The sequence below is a fragment of the Myotis davidii genome, unplaced genomic scaffold (assembly GCF_000327345.1).
Source record: "Myotis davidii unplaced genomic scaffold, ASM32734v1 scaffold125, whole genome shotgun sequence".
NCBI lineage: Eukaryota > Metazoa > Chordata > Mammalia > Chiroptera > Vespertilionidae > Myotis > Myotis davidii.
Window position 1 is genome coordinate 5,023,057 of NW_006299390.1, and position 22,697 is coordinate 5,045,753.

The 22,697-nt window shown below is 41.9% G+C and overlaps 1 protein-coding gene across 3 annotated transcripts in view; it reads right to left on the bottom strand.

Annotated features, from left to right (window-relative positions):
- The window catches only part of MAGI2 (membrane associated guanylate kinase, WW and PDZ domain containing 2), a 1,072,297-nt gene that overhangs the window by 2,930 nt on the left and 1,046,670 nt on the right, over positions 1 to 22,697 (bottom strand). For all 3 annotated transcript variants that reach the window (XM_015571231.1, XM_015571230.1, XM_015571232.1), the window contains 2 exons: positions 5,696 to 5,881; positions 3,711 to 3,864 (listed from right to left, as the gene is read on the bottom strand). In XM_015571231.1, coding sequence (XP_015426717.1) covers positions 3,711 to 3,864; positions 5,696 to 5,881 — 340 coding nt within the window. The remainder of the gene's footprint in view (positions 1 to 3,710; positions 3,865 to 5,695; positions 5,882 to 22,697) is intronic.

A 22,697-nucleotide genomic window follows, 5' to 3' on the forward strand; every position in this document is an offset into this window, starting at 1 on the left:
AATTCTTTAATTAAAAAATACTATACTAAATTTTTATTAGTGTTGCTAACTTTTAAGTGAATGATATACTGGCTAGGGCAAAATTTATGTTGCTTTGAATTTATAAAACACTTATTATTTTAAGAAAAATTCAGGATTATTGTTTAAAAATAGCATCTTCAAAATTCCTTATGAAAGAATGTCATTAGTTTAACTCTACGTAGCTATTAATTCCATTACTAAAGAGACCAGAGATGATAAAACCAGATTGCTAGCGGTAAATTCTAGCAGAATTTTATGGTATGAACAAGTTTCAGAACCAAAAATCACTGTCCACATGGTAGGGCATCGTATGGTGGGATATGACCCCCATGTGGGCCTTTCAAGAATTTCTTCCAGCAAAGGTTCAAAGTCTGTGAAAGAAGTCAATTTCCAATGCTCTTCTGCTGACCTCGCTATTTAAAATGCCTTCCAACATCAATTGCCCTAGCTGGGGAAACTCAACTCTGCTGTTTATACTTAGTGTTGGAATATATTTCATAAAGGCTCTTTTGTTGTTTTTAACAAATGCTTCTCCTTGAACAGTGCTTTGCTTATGTTTATATAACAACCAGTGAACATAACAACACATTGAAAGGAAATTAATTAGAAGGTGGCTGGCGGGGTGGGACTGGGCAAGACCGGCTGGACACGCCCAGGAGCCAACCTTCTGTGGTCCCTGCCTGGTTGGCTCCACCTGGGGTGGCAACACAGTGGAGTAAGTGGGGGTCCCTCCGGCAGGTGGGGTCCCTCAGCCAAGCCTGCAGGGATCGGGCCGAAACCAGCTCTCTGACATCCCCCTTGGGGTCCCGGAGTGCGAGAGGGCACTCTGCAAAGTTGCTGTCATACGGGGTGTGGAACACAAATGCAAGTGTGCAGTAAACCAGATTTGGGGCCATCAGTGGCCCAGTAACAACATAACCCATGGCTGAAGATGGAATTGCGTGGCCCCGTGAGAAATTGGGTTCCCTCCTCTCTGGTTTCGGGGTGCATCACCTGAGAACTGCGGCTGCCAAGTCACGGCAGCTTGGCAGCTCCTGCATTGAGCATCTGCCCCCTGGTGGTCAGTGCACGTCATAGTGACCAGACGGGCAGAGGAACACTTAGCATATTAGCCTTTTATATATAGAGAGATTATTTTGTGTTTCCTGAACAAAACCAAAAAGGATGTGAAGGGACAGAGAAATGGGTAGAGGTGTGTAGGGTGTCACTTGGGAGTCAAGAGGAAATAAGCTAGGACAAAATAATCAAGTCACTCTAACTCATAAAATAAAACTTTGCAAGTAGATTGCCATTTTATTTGACTGACCTCACTTGAACATGGGAACTGGCTCAATTTGACATGTGGGTGGGCACTTCTTGTACAAATGAACTGATAGGAAATTCATACTATGCACTTGGCATACAAGCTGTCTTGTAGACGTCGCCAGCCTAGAAAAAGGCAGTTTTTCCCCTGATACCACAATCATCTTTAAATGCAGCTAGAAAAATGGTTCTGGTATCTGTAAGACTGGTGAATCTCCTCATTCATATGCAAATTAGCTGTTCACTACCCATCAGAGCTAAGTCAGGAATCCTGAGTGGCAGGAGTGGGCCCTTTCCAGGGTTTTAATATTATTGAAGCAGAAACAGCTAAGAACTCTGGGCAAATTTTTTAGTGATTTATAAAAATTTGGGTTAGATCAATCTATTAATCCTAGAATTAGAAAATATGTTATTCTGTAGTCAGGCAAAAATATATCCAAAAACCATGGTGAGCTGATAGCAGATCGGGGACCGAATAGTGGCCTCCCACTGAGCTATCACATGCCTGGAGGATTTACCCACCACAAGGCTGGAAGCAAGAGCCCATCTCCAGCCCAGCCGGACTGCAGAAGTTAAGATGGAATTGTGGCTGGGAGGTAAGTCCACAGTGTCAGAACCTAGAGTCTGAGTCTGGCCCAGCAACTGCTGGAGCACTCAGATCCCTCCTCCCGAGTCTGAAATGAGTCCGGGGAGAGCCAGTGCAATCCATCCAAACAACATCTGGTGAAAGTGAACACATCTGGGGCTTATTACTGAGGCGCCCAGGACTTACTCCTCTTCTGGATTGTCAGATTCTTACCTCGGTGCGAATTGCCTTATGGGGCTTAGTCTTTTTACTTCTGTGGAATATATTAACACCATAAACAGTTGAGGACAACATTTACTTTTCTATGAAAGCAAACGGGGGAAATCAGGACAGAACAGGGCTTTATGGAAATAACACCTGTGGCAGAGGGAAAACATTTGCTTTACAACAGTACGAGTGATGAACCTAGAGTTCTGGGACTCAGAAACTGGGGCTCAGTTCATCTCCACCAACATGGGAGGCAGAGATGGGAAGCGGAAGCTCAGAAAACATTAGAATGACGGAAAAGACCTGTGAGGGTCTTATTTTCAAAGATGTTCCCGTGAGTTCTTCTATTTTTCTCATTCGAAAGGGGAAAACGTTGGGAACATGTCTTCACCTCTCTTCAATGGCACAACCTAACCCAGGGTATACCCAAGTCATAGTAAGAAGATAATGTGGGGCTGGGTGAAAAAGGTAAAGGGATTGAGAAAAAAACTCAAAACTCATTGATGCAAACAACATGGTGATTACCAGAAGGAAATGAAGGAGGGGGAGGTAAAGGGGAGATAAATGGTGATAGAAGGAGACTTGCTTTGGGGTGCTGAACACACAATACAATATACAGATGATCTATTATAGAATTGTACACCTGAAATCTATAATTTTATTAACCAATATCATTCCAATAAAATCAATTAAAAAAAGATAACATGGGTTTTATATGGCATCCTTTTTTTCTGGAAGTTCAAAGTGCCTTATTTGTCTTCATTAATAATGTGAAATGGATGAAATTAATTAGATCCTGAGTAGGAGGATAATAAGGTCTAATGCGGTAAAAATGCTAATATTTATTATGCTTACAAATCCTTCAACATGTCCCCTTCTCCACCATCTTTACGCTCTGGGTCACCACCTTATGGACACTGGCAGCCATCTCTGACTGCTTAAACTGCATTCACTCTGACCAGCCGTCAGTCTGTTCTCTCTGGGGTCTACTGAGAGATCTTGAGAAGCAAACTAAATTATTTTAGTCCTCAGCTTAAACCCCCTAAGAACATCTCAATATACTTAAGATAAAAATCTTCAGCATGCTTACAAGACCCTGTAGGGCCAGTCCCTCCCACCCTCACTGCCTTCATCTCAAACCACCCTCCTCCCCTCTGCCTCCCTACATTGGCCCCATTGCCCCCCAAGCCTGACAACTCCCTCCTGCCAAAGGGCCTCTGTCCATGCCCTTCATGCTGCCTGGGATCTCCAATGCGCTCTTCAGCGAGTTAATCCCCACTCATCTGCACCCGCTCATCATTTCTTCAGGAAAAGTTCTCTTGCTGGGAAGGACAGGGCACTCGTATTTACTAGTAAGACCCATTTATGACGTACATACAATCTCAAAATCACAGGAAAGTCCACATGGCAAGTTCTATTTCAATAAATCTCTCTCCTGCCTGTGCCCTGTCTTGTCCCCCCGCCCCAGAGGGCCTATACACCTGACACCTTTGCAGCTATCTTAAGCCCCAAAAGAGCCCACATGTGTTGGGGCTTTGGACCCCACTGTCTTGAGTGCTTCCCTCCCCACAACATCTATTTTTGTAAGAAGAAATGCAGTGGCTGAGGAGGAGCTGGCTGGGTGACAGGGCTGTTGGGGGTGGCTGGGCTCGGCTGGGCCAGAGGACTCTGCTGGGCCAGGGGGCTGTGCTGCTGGGCCATGGGGCTCTGCTTCTCGGAGCTGGGCGCCGAGGCGGGGCTGTTGAGCTCTGAAATGGGAACAAAGCCGCAGATGCGGTCAGGTTGACATTGATAAAGGGCAAGAGGTGACTGGAGGTGAATACTCTTTGCTTCCTTAAATGACTCAAGGCTTCGGTTACTTCAGTTTCTGTTGAGCTTTAAGATGGCAGCTTACCCTTATCCAGTTCCAACACCACTCCCAGAATTAGTATGCTTTTCTTAATTGTAAGAGTTGCTCAACAAGGTTATGAACAGTCTCCTGTCATTTTGTCAGAAGAAAATATTATTATTTAAAAACCTGTTAAAACTATGAAAAATAATTCAAAGGAGTAAGCTCTAAAATATGTACTATTTTTCTACTCAGAGAGAAAACAGTTAGCCACTATTTTTTGGTTGTAATGAGAAGTCTTACCAGTATACCAAAGTCTGCATAAGGAACTAACCATAATAAATGTAAGTGCTTTCTATAGTCTTCGTTCCAGTTCCTTGCTAGTCTTATTGCTTAATAACCCTCTATATTCCATGGTTCCCAGAAAGAGTAAAAACACCCCAAAACTAAAACAAACAACCACTGGTCAAAAGAGGGGAAATTAAGTTGTTAAAACTGCTTCTTGAAATTTCTGGTAATAGCATCAAATTTTCAACTGAAATTATCCCTCTATGTTAGAATAAGAGGAGGAAAGACATATTCCAGACTGGGAAAACGGAGAAGTCAGATTTTAGTGAGAAATCTTGCTTAGAGTTAATTCCCATTGACTAATCATGTTGGTGTCTGCACCATTGAGTGCTAAAAGGGAGGTGACCTATTAGCATTTCCTTACAAACCAGTCTCCCCTTTTCTTTTCTCACAGCCCCAAATTTTCCATTTCTTCCCCCCTTATATTAGTTTCCGAACCTTGGCACTATTGACATTTTGGGCCAGATAATTCTTTGCTGTGAGGCCTGCCCTAGGCTAACAGCATCCCCGTCCTCTATCCACTGGACGCCAGTAGCATCCCTACCTCAATCATGACAATCAAAAATGTCTTCAGATATTGCTAAAAGCTCCCTACGGGGACAAAACCACCTCAGTTGAGAACATCTGTTTAATATTTAAAGCCAGGAAGCTGTTTGATGCCTGCTTGTCACAGTCCCAAGATGAAATCAGGTGAATGAACAAAACAGAGGGGACCAAGGTGAGTGGGTCCATCACTATGCCTCACTCTCCATGTGGGATGCTCACTCATCAGTGAGCTCCCTCCAGGGACTGAACTCTTGAACATCAGTAATGAGTCAGCAGCTATAAACCAGTCATGAACACACTGTCTCCAGAAATAGTGAATTTATGGTGAAGCTTGTGGCCCCTGAACGCATGGCTGTGAGTCGGGGTGCTCACTACTCTTCAAGCCTCAGGAGGGAGTCCTTATACAGAGACCTTTAAAAGGCTAAGTGGGAATTTAGAATTCTTATCAGATGAAAATTTTCTAAATGAGCTCTCTCTATACCACAAAACTTCCTCAAGCTTTTCAAAATCAATCTGACTTTGAAGAATCCTCCAGAGTGTCACTGTTAACACGAATGCATGTTGTTTTTATCTTCTGCAGATTTGTAACTCTATCATCTCTGTTGAATGGGCTCTGGCTTAAAGTAACCATAAAACAGTACTCCAAGGACAACAGGGAACGGTTGAATATTCCACTGTCATGGGATTCACACTGTTTATCCATCATGTCCCATAGCTTGATCTCCGAATGAAACTGATACTGAGCAAACAGGATATGAGTTGCAACAGAATGCGAATTTTTGCCACGGTGGGAGTAACTCTCAACTTCTGACCCTCTGACACCACTCTGACGGCAGTCAGGTGGCTCGGGCACTCACCCTCCTGAGGAATGATGCGAAGGGTGACACTGAGACCCGCGTCCTTGATCAGCTTCACGATGTCTGCGTGAGGCATGTTGATGATCGACTGGCCGTTCACCGCTAAGATCCGGTCTCCCACTTTGAGCTTTGCACAGCGATCGGCAGGACTCCCATCAATGATGCGTCCGATTTTATGGGGCACAGCTAAAGAAATTCCCAGCAGAAACAGATATCAGGGGCAGTACCAATGCATGCTCTAGTTTTGAGTCCCAGCCCCACAGGAAACAACGTAGTATCAGATTTCCTTCTCGTGTCAGTCTATTTGCCTTTTGAAATCATAATCATGCCTGTCAAATGTGGTCCTGTGCCTACTGCTGAGATCAGAGTTTTTAAATTCAAGTGCTTTGCAGTGACAGGTCAATTCCCAACACAAGGACCAGGGCTTCTCAAACTTCGGGGCGTATCGGACCACCCCAGGATTAAAAACATAGCTCTTTGGGCCTTAATATGGACTTTGTGAATCGGAACGTCCAGGCAGGAGGTAAAGATCATGAATTTTTAAATATTTCCTGCGGAGATTCCAATATATACAGAGCTTTGAGAATCATAGGCATAAAACACCGTGCCTGTGGAGTGCACACTCTAGAGTCAACGATACACAATTTCAGGAAGATACAATAAGTGCCAGGAATTTAATTTTTATCCTTGTCTATTTTGCAGAGAGGAGAAAACAGGAAAGGCCGTGTTTCTACTGTGAAAGGTTACAGATAGCATATGATAAATATATATATATATATTTAAATATGGGCTGTGACAGGCTGGTGAAGAAGTTATGACCAACTCCCCATTCATCTACTAATCTTCAGTTTAAAGGTTGATGCAGTTTTGAAATCTTACCTCTTGTCTTTCTGATTTAACTTACTAAGTGGGGCTGGGATCTTGCTAACATCTGATACACAATGTACTTCATCAAATCTAAGATGCCATCGATGGTACGATACCCCTTTATTTCTTATGCAAGAAAGAAAAAAGAGCCAACTCTGCCAACTAAACAATGAACATGCCATTGACTCTAAGATGCTCTCTAATTTTTAAGATACTAACCTACTAAAATGGGTGACTTTTGTTCATGTAAATGTTAGGGTAGCTAGCTGGGGTCAGATATCAATGGTACACAACGTGCCTATAACCTCCCTCAAGGAGCTTACAGTCTAGAGACCTGTTCCCTTTCCTTTCTTCTTTCAAGACAGGGAGCCCCAGCCAGGATATCACTGTCAAGGACTCTGTTGTGTTGCTCTCCCCGTGGAAGTCAGGTATTGATTTAATCTGCATAAAGACGCAAAGAGACACCACCCCATTCATTATGCTCCGGGGTGTCTAGTCCTTGAATTCTCAATCTCGTGTATGTGTTACAGTGAAAGGCAGAACATCAGCTAATAACCACGGTAAGGAAGGGCAATCAGTGAGTTAATGAATCAGCACCTTGGCCGTATTTCTATTGTGAAAGGTTACACACAGATAGCACACGGCAACACTGGCTGAACCCGCGTCTCTGAAGTGAAGCTCAGTATGTTGGAAGCTCAACCCCATTTTTATTTACCACAAGCACCAGGGGTTTTAGTTCAGAACACCTTACTTAAAGCATATTCATGATCATCTTAGAATCTAGTTAATCTTAGGAGAAATGTAATAAGAACACATTCGTTTACTTATTTTTTTTCAATGACATAGGTATTGCAAGTTGTTTCATCTTCAACCGTAATTAGAATGAACTTTCATTCCTGTGTTTGCCCCCTTTCATATTTATTTATTTATTAAATATATTTTATTGATTTTTCACAGAGAAGAAGGGAGAGGGATAGAGAGCCAGAAACATCGATGAGAGAGATCGATCAGCCGCCTCCTGCACGTCCCCCACCGGGGACGCACCCACAACCAAGGCACAGGCCCCTGACCGGAACTGAACCCGGGACCCCCGAGTCCGCAGACTGACGCTCCATCCGCTGAGCCAAACCGGTTTGGCCCCCTTTCATATTTAATCGTGGCCTTGGACAGTCAATAAATGATCTGGTTTCCCCGACCATTAATGTGCATGGTGTTATGTGTCCAGTGATCTTTGCAAAGTTTCCTGACTTCCCCGAGTTCCTGTTTTTCAACGCGAAAATTGCAATGATATTATCGACCTCACAGGCTGATTCTGAGAATTAAATAAATGATCATATGTAAAGCGACTAGAACAGTGCCTGGCACGTAAGACTTGACTTATCAGTATTAAGTTTTCTTTCATTCCTTTTATAGCTATTATCTGTTTTATGTTTCTGATATCACTACTGAAGTGTCTTGTGCTTGCGTATAGGCACCAGCTTGCGCTCCTTCTACACGGGATAAACCTGTGATACTGCTAAAACCAAAGCAACACTGGCTTAATACAGAGCAATAGCCCCTAAGTATCAACCAGGAAAACTGCTTCATAAGGGAAATAGAGATATGTTTTGGGGATTATCTAGACCAGTGATGGCGAACCTATGTCACGCGTGTCAGAGGTGACACGCGAACTCATTTTTTTGGTTGATCTTTCTTTGTTAAATGGCATTTAAATATATATAAAATAAATATCAAAAATATAAGTCTTTGTTTTACTATGGTTGCAAATATCAAAAAATTTCTCTATGTGACACGGCACTAGAGTTAAGTTAGGGTTTTTTAAAATGCTGACACGCCGAGCTCAAAAGGTTCACCGTCACTGATATAGACACTAGATGAGGCCAAGACTCCTGTTTGTTTTCCTCTGGTTTCACACACACAAAAGATGTTGCAGGTTTCTGTAGGAAATGCCAACTTGTCAGTTAACGTTTGTTACTGAAAAAGAAGTCAGCATAATATAGATCTCTTCATTATACCCATTGAGCCCTACACACACACACCCACACCCACACACACCAGAGAGAATGCATGTTAATCCTTAAAAAATCATGTGACATACCTGATAGCATTATCATTTGCAAGTTTACAGTGGAAACAAAAACAGAGGCTAAAGTGGTTAGCAATGTGCCCATGCAGAGAGGGGCCAACAGGACTAGGACTCCCGGGCCGTCAGGGTCCATCGCCTTTGCTGTTAACGGAAGCACCGCGCTGCCTTTCTTGACTTGACGGTCTTCTCCCTCCACCAGAGCACGTGCTTCATGAGCACCTGGTGCCTTTACTTGGTGACGGCATCTTGCCTCTGAGCAGAGAATCATAGACCCTTCGCCAGTGGCCTTGATCCAGGGGAAGTGGGAGGCAGGAACTTGGCTTGATGCGGGGTCTTTGCGGCAGCTGTCTTCTGACAGGCAGGTGTGAGGAGGTGAAGAGGGGAGTGGAGGGGAGAGAAGGGGAGAGGTGGGGAGACAAGAGGAAGGGCCAGGGAAACTGGGCAGCTCCTCAGAGCCCTTTTAGTTAGGACTTTACACCACTGTGTCATTCCTTTATTTAAAGTCATTTCTTTGGGCAGTAGAAACACTCACATTTGAAATAAAAATACAGTTTAAAGCACATACAAATGGTGTTTGGGTGATTTGCTGTTTTGAATTATTCATGCCTCTGCTCCCCTCCATTACTGTAGATCACTTAGAATCTACTGCACATAAAACCCCCAATGTTTCAAAACAAAGCTCTCACACACACAATCACAAAATCACACAATTTTATGTGCTCAACAACAATAAAAACAAAAATAGGTTATCATTTGTTAATTTCCAGGCATTGTGCTAAGCACTCATTTTAAATCCTTAGAGCAATGTGTGGAGTAGCTATAAAAGACTAATAATCATGCTTATTTTATTGTTAAGAAAACAAATAGGTGTCAAAGCCAGGATTCAAACCTTGAAGTTACTCTCTTTTTTTTTGGTATTGTGGCACGTTGAAAGCAACTTGAATTATGAGGAGTGAGGAAATTACTTGTGAGCCTTAGCTTAGAAAAGCATGCTGCTTGAGATTTTCAGAGAGTTCATTGTAAACAGACTTATTTGCTTACTTGCTCTTAGTTTCAAAGTCATTTAGATTTTATTAGGGTAGGTAGAATAAACAACCAAATAAAAGAATGATAACAGAAATAAATTCCCTGGTACTCACATAGAATGATTGAGTGCTTACATAGAATCTGAGTGAGTACACAATTTAAAAGTGTATGTCCACAGTTGGAAGTACCCAATATAGTTATTTTAAAAAATATATTTTTATTGATTTCAGAGAGGGAGAGAGAGAGGCATAGAAAGAGACAGAGACAGAGACAGAGAGAGAGAATCAGTGATTGGCTGCCTCCTGCACACCCCCTACTGGGGATCGAGCCCACAACTCAGGCATGTGCCCTTGACTGGAATCGAACGTGGGACCCTTCAGTCCACAGGCTGATGCTCTATCTACTGAGCCAAACCAGCCAGGGCCCCAATATAGTTTTAATAAAATTGTTTTCTATTGGCATTTACTTGAATAAAGACCGTACTTGGAATGCTTGGCAGCTGCAGACAGCCTCACTTTTCTTTTACCAGCATTTTCCTTACACATGTTAGTACATCGAATGTTATTGTACAACAAATCATTGACAAGGGGTGTGCTCAGAGAGGATTCTCTCTGCAAACAAGATGCAGTTCCATTTGCTCAGTTATAAGGTCGAGAGAGCTTATGACTTAAGTGCTTTCTGTGCATTGCTAATGGAATTACAGAGCATGGAAGAGGCCCTGACCTTGGTTTCTATTCTTGGGATGAATGGTACCCATTAATTCTCTGAGAATTGATGACTAAGGTAACTGCCCCAGTGCAGTCCATTTAGACAGCATGCCTTCCAGACATCATCTATCAGGTAGCAACATAAATCAAGTCTTTGGATCAGGCTTCTTGACACACTGTGCTTAGGATACACAGATATTTGGGAAGAGTTGCAATATGTCATACAGCGTTAGACATACTGACGTTTTGGAAGGAGACTATGTCTAACTGGTTAGAAATTTCCCTTCAATTGCAAATCACATAAGTTGTGGAAAAAGAAAGCCATATTTTTCATTCTTTATTTCTTTCTGGGTAAAACAGTACTGCACATTTATACTGAAGTATGTTTTATATTTTCCTGTAGCTCAATCGATTCTTGGTACTGCTCACTATAGCACTTGTTTTAGTAGGACTATCAGAGACCCTCAGTTGGACTGGATGCTCTCTAAGTTTGTACTAGAGGCCTGGATTCTTTGGGTCTCTAGCCACACCGTTATAAGAAACAATGATCCTCCCCTTTTGCTGTTGGGTTCTCTTCTGGGAGCTTAATGTGGTCTATTCAGGCTATTGGTTAACCAAAGAGTTATTGTGGAGTTCTATGTTGGGTCAGTTTCCATAAAGAAGATGGATGGTCACCCAAAGGATTTTTCTTGCCTTTTCATGAATTTTTTAGCTGAAAGTTTTAGCTATACTTGAGGGAACGAGTAGTTGATGCCCCACTTTTTTTTCCATTTCCTTGTTTTATATATACTTCATGTCAGAGAAGGAAAAACCTGTGACTCATGTGTACATTTAATCATATCCTTGCTAATAGATCTCACACCGTGGAGTTGTATGTGGAGGAAAGCACTAGATAGTGAAAGTGGGTTCTGCATCAATCATGTCAAACTTACAAATGAGAAGTTTCTAAAATGAGAGTGATACAAATAAATACTTCAGAGGCAATCAATAGCATAAACTCTCATTAGCTCACAATTTCATTAATTTGTGAAGGTTAAACAACATCCCGTTAGCTCCAAAAGGCAAAGGAAGTTAGTTTGGGTTTTGATTCCGTGACCTGATATGAGAAGAATATTTTTATTGGATGATTCCATATGGTTTTCTTAAAATAATCTGTGAAAATTATTTCCTGTCTTGTTTTAAAATTGTGCGTTGGGGCAGGAGGATTATTTACTCCATCAACAACACATTTCTTCAGAGCAGCTTCGGGGTAAGAGGCACAGTGTGAGGCCCTTTACTCATCAACAAAACAACACGTGGTATTAGCCTTCAAGAAACTCACAGTCTAGTTGAGGAGGCCAGGAATAATAAAATAAAAATACTTAAGACACAAATGGCAAGTCTGTGATAAAGGTCTTCTGTGCAAGAAGAAAGGAGGTTACCGAGTCCCTTTGCAGACCCAGAGGCGGTAAGAAGAAGAAAGGTCATTCGGAGGAGAGGGAGCAGTGTCCGTAGGCTGAGTAAGTAGCAGCTCACTTAGAGGAGAACTGGAGGCGGTAAAGAGGGTTCTGTCAAGTCCCTGCAGGAAGAAACGAGGAGAGGATGCTTTGTAGGTCTGAGTCCCTCCTGCCCTCACATCGACAGCTTTCTTATCTGCGATTCCTGATAAGATGCCTTCCCAGCTCATCCAGACGGACACTGAACATCCAGGAACCACAGAATAGTGATTGTCACCAAGTGTTCCTGTCTCGTCCATCCCTGGCGAAGAATCCTGTTTTTCTGTCTTCGGAAACCCGAGCCAATTTTTAATCTGGCTTATTTTCCATCCTGCCTTCCTAGAAGTCCTGAATGAGTATGTTCTATGGTGACAAGCCCATTCAGCTGGATGTCACTTCCTGGAATGTAACGTCGTATCCTTCAAAAGAGGATTTCTTGGTCACCAGGGGGCGAAGGTGTGGGAAAGGAAACTGGTGTTTGGTATTTTTTTGAACAATTGTGGTAAAATTAAGAAAAAGCAGACAGCATGACTGTTTTCCTCTAGCAGTCTGTGAAATTTAGCTTTCTAAAAATGAACTATCTTCTCTGAGGTTCATAGCCAAATGAGTTGCAAGACCCAAAATCGAGCAGCTGGTGTTTTAAGGACTGCATATTCCAAAAGCGCACTTTCCCCCCAGCACCCATGAGCCATTCTTTTGTGGTTGAACAGTTTCGTTCCCCTGCATTTGGTAACAGGCAGATGGTCAGAGGGAAGAATGGGACGAGGGACCCATCATTAGCAATTTGGGAGCCCAGCTGAACTCGTGTTTCCAAGGGCAGAAAGCACCATACAGAAAGTATCAGCCATAGCTGATCTTGTATGCTTTTATTTTGCGGAGAGTACATTGGTACTAGAAGGAAATCTCATTGCACAGGGAATGGTAATTAGCTATTACTTGTGTTCTACTCTCCTGGAACACGGGGCTGGGCTAAGATGCTTCTACTGTTTGGGAAGATTTAGTGGGCTTGTAGGACAGGGCCAGTTTCAGGGGGTGTGACCTGAGCAGTCACACAGGTCCATGCTCTCCAAAGGGCCTTCTGTTTGACTTAACGGTCTGCTGTCACCATCTTGACATTCTCAATGGCTTTTGAACAAGGACCTGGCATTTTCAGTTTGCACCAGGCCCGGAAAATTATGTAATTGATCCATAATCTATTTGCTCCTTGAATCACCCCATTGTTTTTAGTGTCTGCAGCGGAAGGTGTAGATGAGAATATGTATGGTAAAGCTTCTATGAAAAATTATTCCAAACGGTGGTAGAGACCGAGCAAAACAATTCCTTTCCTTTGTGGCTGCATTTCTCATTCCCATACACATCACTAGAAGAGGTACTCCAAATAATTTCTCCTAAGTGTATTCTCTTTCTCTCCCCCCGCGCCCCCCCCGTCTCTCTCTCAACCAACAATTTACACATCATGCCACAGATTCATAGGGAATGGGTTTCGCAGCTCAGGCTTCTTTCCGTTGGTTTTTACAAAGTGTGCTTCTCTGGGTGGAGTGGGCGGCGCTCCAGCTGAGCCCAGGTATCTTTCTCTTAGGCTGCTTCCTTCTCTTTCTGATAATTTTCCATCACATGTTCCAAGAAGCTATTCTTGGCTATCAGAGGGCTTAATAGACTCAATACGCACATCAATTCTCCTGGCAAGAATCTTGCCCCTAACTTGTTTGTTCACAACAGTGCCCACTGCATGCTGGGTGACAATGCAGAGTCCTCCAGTTTTGTGACGGGAACATTTGTGAGGCATTCCTTTTTGAACAGCGCCCATTCTCTTGAGGTCTACAATCTCATCTTTCTTGTAGATTCACATGTGTGTGGCCAAAGGAACAACTCCATGTTTTCTAAAAGGCCTAGAGAACATATAGTGGGTGCCTCTCCTTCGCTTTGTGTAGGTAATTTTTATGCATTGCTGGAAGATGGTGGTTCGGCTGAAAGAAAATTAAAGACCCTCGATTCTTCACGTTTTGATTCAGGAGGCCTAAAAATTACCTTAATTCTCTCATTCTGTTGTGAAAATTATTTTTATGTAACAAGTCACTTATTTTTGAGTCATTCACAAAACAAATGGTCTTTTTTCTCTCTTCACATTGACTTTAATATATACTACCACATTTCAAGGAGTTTGTGTATTCTTTTGGTATGATAATTCCCTCATAATCTGACAAAAGTCTAGATATTAGAGGGGCAGGAACCAAAGAAACTTCAGAATAGACACGATCCTCAAATCTGAAGTTAGCCAGGAGAGAATGAGTGTGGGTATGGAGAGCTGGAGAGAAAGAATGGAAAGACAATTTCTAGACACTTCGTTTCTGGATACATAAGCCTTTATCTTCTGTAGAAATATGTCTCATTTTATTGTATATATCCCAAGAAGTCACCCTTTACCTTGCTAATTTATAGGTAGCTGGGACATTCTGCTCTTTTTAATATGTTTTGGTCTGAAAGTTGCTATAGAGAATCTGGTCCCATTAAGTCAAATATCAACCCTGCTCAATATTTTTGCACTTCCCCCAAAGGCCCTGAAAATGATACACATTTCCATCACTCAATAAGTTCAGCAACCCAGGATTCTTCAGTCATGGAGTAGAAGATGAAATTATGGGTTGCTCAACTTGAATAATTTTAGTGAGTAAAACTGTACAGCTTTTAGCAAGCTTTGCATACAGATAGCTAAGTAGCAAGCTGATTCAGTAATAATGGGATAATTAGAGTTATTAATATTAATATATAATGAAGGGCATCTTCTCTGCAGAGCAAAAAACAAGCTGTTTTTATAGTCACAACATATATAAGTATATGCTAATATATATGACAAAGGTATATATATGTATATACTATAGTATATTTATATATATAAAAAACACTGATGTGTACCTATTATTTCTAAAATAACGAAAATAAAAACCGCATTCTAAATTTTTAAAAAGAAACCAAATATTAGCATATTCTTAGAAATGTGCATTAAAAAATTTAAAAGATCAAGAGAAAAACAAGAAACAAAAACTTCAAAGTGAATCCCAACATTTTTGAGTGAGATCTGATCTGGAAGACAAATAGGCCTTTGTTGTGATATACCTCTCGACAATGAGCTTAAGTCAGTGGTTCTCAACCTTCCTAATGCCGCGACCCTTTAATACAGTTCCTCATGTTGTGGTGACCCCCAATTTCATTGTTACGAATTGAACATAATTAAAGCATAGTGATTAATCACAAAAACAATATGTAATTATATATGTGTTTTCCGATGGTCTTAGGCGACCCCTGTGAAAGGGTCGTTCGACCCCCAAAGGGGTCTCGACCCACAGGTTGAGAACCACTGCCTTAAGTGGAAGTTTTGGAGAGGGACTTAAAACAGCAGCAAGCAATCCTGGGTTTGAGGTGTGGTATTCACTCCCATTCCAAACATGCAAATCTACCTTTTAAAGGGTTAGTTAATGACAAATCCAGTTCCTGAATAAGAGCTTTGTTTCATTAATAATTTATTACTGAGGGCTTATCAAATTATTACTAGAAAATACTGGATTATCCTACAAAATGAGAGAATTGTATAAAAATTTCAAAATTCATGTCATGATGTAAAAGGGGCAAGGTACAAAGAATAATAGTACTATCTTCTAGTGATTGGAAATTCATTTTGAATAAAACAATTTAATTAAAGTAATATATGCACGAATTAAAAAAGGACAATCAATATATGAAAAACCTTATAAGGAAAAATCTTAGTTTTCTAATTCTCACCACCCTCTCCAATTCTGTGACCAAAGGCTAGCATCTTAAATCTTTCAGCATTTCTGATTATATTCTCAGGTGGCTATTTCTCAGTTTCTCAACTGGAGTCAATATCCATGTGTCCTGCAAAAGGAGCTTCTACTTTTCTGTCTTTAAAATGCCTTCCCCACTCATGCCCATTCCTTCCTTCTTCATTAACTGCCGTTTTATCGGTGTGTAAGAATGGGAGGAGATATGCATGTTATCGTGTTAACACCATTAAATAGAAACTGAAGTATCTTTTGGAAATTTAAATCAGTTGCTGAAATTAATATTTTGGTGCACTAGTTAGAATTTGGAATCTTTTTGGGGAAAAATGATCAATAATTTATGAGCTCAAACCTTAAAAGTCCTGTTGTCTCCTATAGCCTTGACTGATACACATATAAAAAATCAACTGATTTCAAGAGTTCAGAAAAATGTCATAAACTGACATTTCATCAACCCCAGGTATGGGGTTAAAACGTTCCATAAAACCACATTTCTTCTTTTCCTCTGTACCTTGCAACTGCTTTGGAGACGTCACTCCCATCCATGCACTTGGCCCTCAGTAATTTCTCAGCAGGCCCCATAGAAATGGCTGGTAGTTAACAAGCAGGTGTTGCTGACAAGTCATGTTTCTCATTTTTATGGATGCAGTGTATTCTATCTCTGCCATCTCCTGTTTCCTTTTATAGCTTCTGAAATTGTGTTTTGTAAAAAGTCACTTGGCTAACTTCACACCATTTCCCTGTTATAATAGGTAAATGTCAAAAGCCATCAGGTGCAATATCAGCTTTCCATTGTATTCCCCTAAGTCCTCTGGTAGATAACAATTTCTTGCAATATTTTCTTAATGCAAATGAAAACAGATACTAACCCAGGCAAAGATCCCTCCCGAACCAGCTGTCCTTTTCAATATGTTATCCAGATGATTACATGAATATTTATTGGTTCTTCATTTTCTCACAGAAGCCAACGTTCCTCTAACAGGGCATATCATGTTTTAACTCGAAATAATGCAAATTTTGCATGACTGGATAAAACTCAATATGAATAGTCCCCCAAGCACAGTGTTCAGGAACTCAAAGATCTTGATCATATATTAACTTTGAAAACAACTTGCAGCATGACCTACGAATGGCCAAATAAATCATGTCAGAGTTTTCTTACTTGAAAAGTGAGGCCATCACTGCATATGATTTTTCTTATCCTTAGCTTTCTTATCCAAATATTGCACATTTTAACTTTACCTGGAATTTCTGCTCATGTGTATTTTCTCACATCCCTTGGACTTTAAAGTAAGTATATGTTTTCATTTTTACTAAGCAGACATGTCTCCATAATGATTTCACCTGAGATCATCATAATAAGATGATATTTATTACTCTAATACGAGAAGTGGAAAAAAAGAAGTGTTGAAGAGCCTCAAAATGTATTTTGTTGTTCAGAGTGAAATACCAACTACACTGTAGAGGGAACAGACCAAAAATGAAACAGCACTTAACTGAAAAAATAAAATAAGGATGACAAAAAAGCACATGAAAAGGTCCTCCGCATCATTACTCTTTAGGGGGTAAATGCCAATTAAAACCAAAGTGAGATACCACAAGACACCTCTTAGAATGGTTAAAACAAAAACAAAAACAAACAAACAATAAAAAACAAAACAAAAAGCAGAGCCTGAAAATAACAATACTCTAAGGATGTGGAGCATTTGGATTCCTCATATATGGGGCTACAGAACGGTATAGCCACCTTGGAAATTGGTACCCTAAGAACCAGAAATCCCACTTCTAGGTGTTCAACCAAATGAAATTGAAACCTGTTTTCACATAAAACCTATTTAAAAAGGTTTATAGAAGTTTTATTCATCATCATCAAAATTAGGAAACAACCCAAATATTCTTCAATTAGGGAATGGGTAAAAGAAAACCACCATGGTACATCCACACAGTGGAATACTATTCAGCAATTAGGAGGAACCAAATACTGACACCTGAAAAAACATGGATAAATCTAAAATGCATAATGCGAAATGGAAGAAGCCAGACTAAACTCATAAGGCTACATACTGTATAATTCCATTTCTACAGGAAAAGGCAAAACTATAGAACAGAAAGCAAAGTCGTGCTTGCCAGGACTGGGGTCATAAAGACCTGGTGTCAGATGAGTAGGATAAAGCGGGGGAGGGATGTGAAAGGGTGCGGGAAGGCCCCCGAGAGGAAGGGCTGCCTAGCCTGCACTGAAAAAGGTATCAGGACTTTTCCAGGTGGGCAAGTATGGGGAAGGCACCACAGCTGCAGGTGAGGCGACTTGCAAAGGCACAGAACTGGAGATTAGCAGGCTGTGTCATGGGTGTGGAGTGCAATGAGCTCAGACAGTGAGACCTGGTAGCTAGGGCCAGATCATAGAGGCCAGGCTGTGCCAGGGAGCTTGGAATTTTACAGCCAAAGGAGAAGTCTTTAGGGAAAAAATAGGCACATGTCAACAGCCATCACTAATGAATCGGGTAAGCTAAGTGAGATTGTTGGTTGTTTTAGAAAGAGGACCGTTGTGGCAGGTGAAGGGTGGACTGAAGGATGAGAGGGCTGGAAGAAGGCTGGAGGCAGGGTGCCTAAGGGCGGTTACAATGCTCCAGAGCTCTGCAGCCCCACTGGGGACCGAGCCTGCAACCTGGGCATGTGCCCTGACCAGGAATCAACCATGACCTCTTGGTTCATAGGTCGATGCTCCACCACTGAGCCACACCAACCGGGCACAGGGCCAAACCTTTGAGCTATGTGCTCTTCCTTGCTTATTGGACGATTCTTCTGCCACAGTGAATCCATAAATATACATGTTTATGATGAACAGTTTCCGAACAGAAGGTTTTGGGCACTTCACCCTTGAAAGCAGATGGGCTCATCAGGTGCCCAACATCTGGGCATGTTTGTGGAGCAAACCTTTGCCTGGCCTATAAAAATAAGATCCGGAAGAAATCAAACTGGAAAATGAAAATGCCAAGGGCAGCCCCCACTATTTAGTTAATATTTTTGGCTTTGCATATATTGTAGGAATGCCCGGTGAGTGTCACCAGAAAACACTGACCGATTAACCTGGAGAAATGATTCCCGCCACGAACTGGCAATAGTTTGTTTGGGAAAACAATCCAGCTTAAATTTCAAAATCATTGCTGGTCAAATGAACAAATAAAAAGAGTTTGGTGTGGCAGGAAGGACTGGGTAGAGGGACTCCCCGAGTCCTTGGAGAAAGCTGGGGCTCAAAAAGAAATGCCATTTACTCCAGTTCAAATGGGAAAAAATATTCTCTAACAGCACTCTTTCAACAGCGCTGAAAAATGATGATAAATAACATCACTGGGTTCAGTTAACAACATGCTTTTAAAGTGGTTGTGTATATGGAACCAGCTTTTCTTATGTAGCTGATGGTTGGGAAAAAAAGGAGAAAAAATAAAATTACAGAGAATTGAATCCAACATGAGGCCCTGAATAGATTATAAGGATAATGTGTCTTCTGAAAAGGTGACCTGCAGGCTTGCAATTGGTTTGAGCCCCCTAGGAGAGTGATGGGCATTTCCCACTGGTGAAGGGTGATTCTGCCTGAAGCCCGGGCCGTCTTCACAGATGCACTCTCCCGGTACCATCCAGCGACTAACAAGAAGCTGCAGGACACAAGCCCAGAGGGAACAGCCACTGATCACCCACGTCCGAGACTTTCAGACAACCGAATAGCTGAAGGTAAGAAGATATCTACACATTCACCTTCTGCGGCTGCCTGGAGAGTCTTTGAACACAATAATAAAAACCCTCTTGAAAAACGATTCCCTAGTGGGAAGAACTCATGATTTATGAGCTCCATTCAAACAATAATAAAAATGGCCCAGGATTCTTAAAAAACGCACTGTGAACACTTAGATTTTTCTTTTTATAGGTTGGATTTCTCCTCTTCTTGAGAACAAATACGAATGATGGTGCTTCTCTGGAGGTTTATTTTTACAATTTAACGATCTTTAAATTTGTTAGTGCGGTGAGAATGAAATGTTTCCATGCGTCTTTCCATTTTAATAGAGGCTTCAAAGTTCAGATACCACAGTACTCAGAGTTTGATGCAAAATCTTTTCTTGTTTGCCTGTCTGTTTACTGGTGGGACCTAGTCAGTCAGGTTTAAATTAGGGAACAAAACTAATCATGCTCAGGATTGGAAAAAATGGAATTTAATCAATAGGTCCCATTCATCCTGGTTTTAGTTGGGTAGGATCCTAAAAAGAAAGAATGCGATTCAGAAGTTGTTCACTTGGAACTAAAATGGGCTGCTTTGTGAATGAAGGTTGTGAAAGGAATAAATAATTTGAAGTAAGACTTTTTTTTTTAAGGAGCTCGGGCTGCCGTCCAAACCCTCCTGTTTAGGACAATATAATTATCGCTGAGGTGGTGCTCACACAGATGGACGGCGATTCCAGGAACAGTCAGTGCCAGGGTGAGGTGAATCAGAGAGCAGCGTGAGGACAAGGGCTTTGCAACCCAGATGCGTCCAACGTCCTTCCGACTTCCGGGGCTGCCCAGAGGCACAGAGACGGCCCCTGAGCCCAGTTCCTCAGAGAGCCCTCTCACTTAAGACTTCGCCACGCCCTGAGTCGACTATTGAATCACTTTCTCGGGCTGAGAACAACTGATGAGAAGTCTGTATTCCGGAACACTGCTCTGGTTCCACCTTAGCATGTGACTTCCCATGCCGGCCAGGACCAGCTTGCACAATTCCTCCCCTTAAGTCAGTGATTTTCAACTGGTGTGCTGCGGACGTTTTTAAGACATGCAATACCTTACTATTTCGTCAGGGGCACGGACCTCTTTTCCCTTAGATTGTCAAATAAAAATATGACAACAGCCAAGACAATGTGAGTGCCTTGTCTTAAACCAGAAATACATAGAACATACAGTAGAGTTGCATCTTATTAGTCACTTCATATAATGAGGTTGTGTCTGATTGGTTAATTCTTGGTACCAGAAATCTATATACAAGTATGGGCACCTGATTTTTAAAAACGCTGCTTTGGAGCAAAAAGGGTAGGTAAGTACTATTTTTTTTTGTATATTAATAAAAATTATACCTATTTTTTGTCAGATAGGCAAAAAAATGTAATCTATTTTTTGATGTGCGGCAGAATTTTAGTAATTAGCTTTACAATTTAATGATCTTTAAATTTGTTAGTGCTGTGAGAATGAGATGTTCCCATGTGTCTTTCCATTTTAATAGAGGCTTCAAAATTCAGGAATCAAAATACTCAGAGTTTGATGCAGGCAGGCAGATGTGGTTAGGGGTGATCAGGCAGGCAGAGGAGTTAGGGGCAATCAGGCAGGCAGGCAGGCGAGCAATGAGGATCCAGCGGTCCTGGATTGCAAGAGGCAGTCGGACATCCCCCGAGGGGTCCTGGATTGGAGAGGGTGTAGGCTGGGCTGAGGGACCCCCACCCTCATGCACGAATTTCATGCACTGGGCCTCAAGTAACAGACATAATAACAGATGGGAAGCCAGGGAGCAGTCGACAATTAAGGGGCTTACAGGCAAGAATTCCATATAAGAATGAATGAAAAGATTTGAGGGAGAACGTGGAGGGGGTCAGGCAAAGTCTAAGGGATGAAGAGATTTCTGAGCTAAGTGTGAGAGACCTTTGCTGTTTGGGCAGTAGCCTTTTCCTAACAGGGTTGCTGTGAAAATTCTGCACAAGGTAAGATTCTTAGCACAGTGCCTGGGAGAAAGCTTAATAACATTTATTATTAGGTCAGAGGAGACATTCCAAGTGGCAGAAGGCAAAACATGGACACGGAGACAGGAGAGCAAAAATTGTCTCCGGGGGTAAGGAAGGAACCCAGCTTTGGTCGAAGGGAACTGTGCGGAGTTGTTGGTACAGAGTGTCTGTGTCTACATTACCCAGGGTCTTGGATGTAAGAGAGGCCTGTTGGAATTTTGCCCTGTGGATATTTTTATCAGGGTGTTTTGATCAAGGACTCATTATAGGAAGATTGAATGGTACCGAGGAAGGGCTGCCTTCCTTGATGCACATTGGATCATTAGTGACTGCACTTCACTCCCACCCCAGCCCCTGGCTACCTCCTGAAGCAGAAAGTAAGTCACTCTCATGCATGTGAAAAGATTGGTTTGATTTAAAACATATGTAGGTCAGTACAGACTAGGAACACAATCTGATCTCTTTTGTATATGCTGATTTTCCAAAAGATTATGAAGACATTTGCTTATTTTATGGTTTTATGAGTTCTACTTAGGAGCCAGATATTTGGGGCAAAGCTGGCCTTTTATGTAGTGCTGTGCCCCCCGCCTTCTCCCATTTCTTCTGTTATAAAAACACTCACATTAACGGTATGGTGAGACTATCATGCCTCCTGAATGAGCTACTACTCTCAGTATAAAAAGCGCAGAGCAAAAGCACTGTGTCCTTGAAAGAATCCAAAGCAGAGATTCACTGAAGGAGTAAGGGAGTATTCTGTGTCACAAGGCTGGTTCAGAATTCTGAAAGGAAACTTGCTTTTGAAAACCCACGAGAAATCAGTGAGACTCACTGCGTAATTCTCATGTTCAACTGCATGGGCGTAACTTAAGTGATTTTCTAGCAATGACTTCTGCAGTTTACAATGACTTCGAAAAGGTCAAGGTCCCAGCATCAGCAGCAATTGCACCAATTACCTGTGCTTTTACGGGGATCAATGAATTAACCTCAATAGGGAGACTTGAAGAAAACCGACCGCCCCAGCCCAAACCAGCAAAATATAAGATGAGGTGCTTGTTGGTTGCCCATATTGAGGCTTTACTTCAGGGCAAAGCTTTGTAACTATGGGCCATTAAAAGAAATGTGCCACTACGGGTTGGTTACAAGGTGTGGAGACAGCGACTGCAACCTGGGGAGGGCTGGGTGAGGTGTGGGGGCAGAACCCCCTGGGGAAGTTGCCTTTCTGCCTCCTGCAGCCTCATTTGATTTATTTCTCTGTGTTATAAAAAACACGATGATTTTACAAGTGTGCCAGGAAGTGACAAAAGGA